The following is a 2,421-nucleotide window of genomic DNA, read 5'->3' as shown; positions in this document are numbered from 1 at the left end:
ACCAGCCTCATGCTTTTTTTTTTTTTTGGCTATCAAAAAGTAGAACAGAGCCCGATAAAGTAGGTGCACATCAAGAAAGTACCCAAATGAATACTCTTCAATTCTCCGGAAATTAATATGTATATCTTTAAAGATCCATTACCAATAATAACCACAACCATATTATGAACTTTCTTACAAGGTGTAAAAAGTATATTTGAGACATATACTATTACCTCAGTTACTTTCGTTTTGACGGCAAAGTAAACATCACTCAAAAAATGTTATCGAGTATGCTGATTTTATCACACATCTGTTTTTCCATTCTATGTCACGGGCACAATGCAGGTGCTTCTTAATAACAGGGATGAAACACTCATCATCACAGAGTGCTCTTAATCTCAGCTTATAAGCAGCAATTGAACAAACCAAGTGACAGATAAAATGAGGCCCTGAGGAGGGGGTGGTTTATAAACCAAGACTAGGGGAATTTGTCCAGGCCTGAGATGTGGTGGGGTGGGGGGATGAAAGGAAATCTTTCTAGAGGAAAGGACGGGAGAGGTAAGAATGACGACACAAGGATGGGCTTCACCAAGGTCCTTCTTTTTGCTCTTTTATATCTAAAAATTTGAGGCTTCATTTCCTCTAAAAACATAGTCATACTCACATTATCATCACTAATCACCAATCCTTCTGCCTCAAATACTTTCCTCTCCCCCACTTTGCATCTCCATTCATCATGCAGATCAGGAACTGCGTGTGCCCATTTCAAAGAAGTTTTTCTTCTTTCCACAGTAGATTGAGACATTTTACTTTGGATTAAGAGCACCTTGCCTTTTTGTTTCATGATATTTTATGTTTTGTTATGAATTATTTGAATTATTAGCTAATTAAAGTTTACCATTTACACTGGATTATAGAATTCATTAGTATAGAAACCACTGGATTGAAACACAAAACACCTAAAAGTATAAAAATAAATAAATAAAAAGTATAGTAGGCGTGAAATAAACAATAAGTCCTGGAAATAAAATTTTGGTACACTAATAAGGAGATCAGAAAGTTTTATAAAATTAGAGAGTACTGTATTTAAATTAAAGACATATAAGGAAGTATAGCATATTTAGAAAAGTACCTAATAATTACTAGAGTAGAGATTTTGTATAAACACTCATTGTACTAAAGAATTTCAGACCACATTATTCTGTGCTATACATTTGAGGAAAACTACAACTCTTTATGTGTGTGTTTAACTGTTTAAAACAGCATTTTATTTTTCAGTTTTTCCAGAGCTTCTTTCACATTTTTATTCCTTAGGCTGTACACCAGTGGGTTTAACTTGGGAATAACAAGGGTATAAAACAATGAGGTCATCTTGTCTCGGTCTAGAGAGTAGGCAGAACTTGGCCGGAAATACGTAAAGAGCAAAGTTCCCTGGAAAGTGGCAACAACAGTTAAGTGGGAGGGGCAGGTGGAGAAAGCTTTGAACCTTCCCTCTGCAGAGTGGATCTTTAAGACTGAGAGGATGATGTAACAGTAAGAGACAAGAATCCCTGAAATGGTACTCAGTTCAATGAAGCCAAAAACAGTGAATAATGCCAGCTCATTGACCTGAATATCAGAACAGGAAAGGAGGAAAAGTGGAGGTAAATCACAGAAGAAATGATTAATTTCATTTGACCCACAGAAACATAAGCGGAAAGTTAACATGGTATGTATCGAAGCATCCACCATGCTCACCAGGTAAACCCCAGCCGTGAGCACGGAGCACGCCCTGCTGGACATGTTGATTATATAGAGCAAGGGGTTGCTAATGCCCTTGTACCTATCAAAGGCCATCACTGCCAGCAGGAGACACTCAGAATCTGTAAAGATACAGAGGATGAAGAACTGCAGAGCACAGCCATAGAAAGAAATTGATTTGTCTTTGGCTAAGAGGTCCACCAGCATCTTGGGCCCAATTGCTGTGGAATAGCAGAGGTCACAGAAGGAGAGGTAGCTGAGGAAAAAGTACATTGGTGTTTGAAGCTGGGAGTCCATTCTTATTAGAAAGATCATTCCAAGATTTGCCACAAGAATAATGAGGTAAACAACCAGAAACAAGGTGAATATGGTCACTTTCATCTCAGGGTTATTAGTAATTCCCACGAGTTGGAATTCAGTCAAGGAGGAGCAATTTTCTCCATCCATTCTTCTTTGTTCTTATTTTAAATGGTTACAAAAAAGATCAAGAAAATGCTAGATCAGAGTATAAGTCTGGTGGACAGCCACAAAATATTCTCTGTAAGACAGAACACTTTCTTTCTGTAAATTGACTTCTTGAACTTCAGAAACTAGCCCGGATGAATGTCACTGAAAAAGAGTCATTGTTATGTTATTGAAAAAAATTCAAAATGTCATGAATAGAAAGTTCAGAAACTTTGATTCCAATTCCATATGTCA

General features: G+C 37.1%; 1 protein-coding gene across 1 annotated transcript; it reads right to left on the bottom strand.

Moving 5' to 3' along the window:
• Positions 1-842: 842 nt before the first annotated feature.
• LOC135228428 (olfactory receptor 5W2-like) lies at positions 843-2,182 on the bottom strand. Its single transcript, XM_064274202.1, has one exon. It carries the CDS (start codon positions 2,167-2,169, stop codon positions 1,237-1,239), a length of 933 nt encoding a protein of 310 aa, XP_064130272.1. The 5' UTR covers positions 2,170-2,182; the 3' UTR covers positions 843-1,236.
• Positions 2,183-2,421: the final 239 nt, after the last annotated feature.

This window comes from Loxodonta africana, chromosome 22, assembly GCF_030014295.1.
Source record: "Loxodonta africana isolate mLoxAfr1 chromosome 22, mLoxAfr1.hap2, whole genome shotgun sequence".
Classification (NCBI taxonomy): domain Eukaryota; kingdom Metazoa; phylum Chordata; class Mammalia; order Proboscidea; family Elephantidae; genus Loxodonta; species Loxodonta africana.
Note: the sequence above shows the minus strand (reverse complement) of the source record. Positions and strands in the feature narration are given on the sequence as shown.

What these genes read in the sequence shown, in the direction of transcription:
- LOC135228428 (XM_064274202.1), bottom strand. Translation starts at nt 2,169, where the DNA reads ATGGATGGAGAAAATTGCTCCTCCTTGACTGAATTCCAACTCGTGGGA.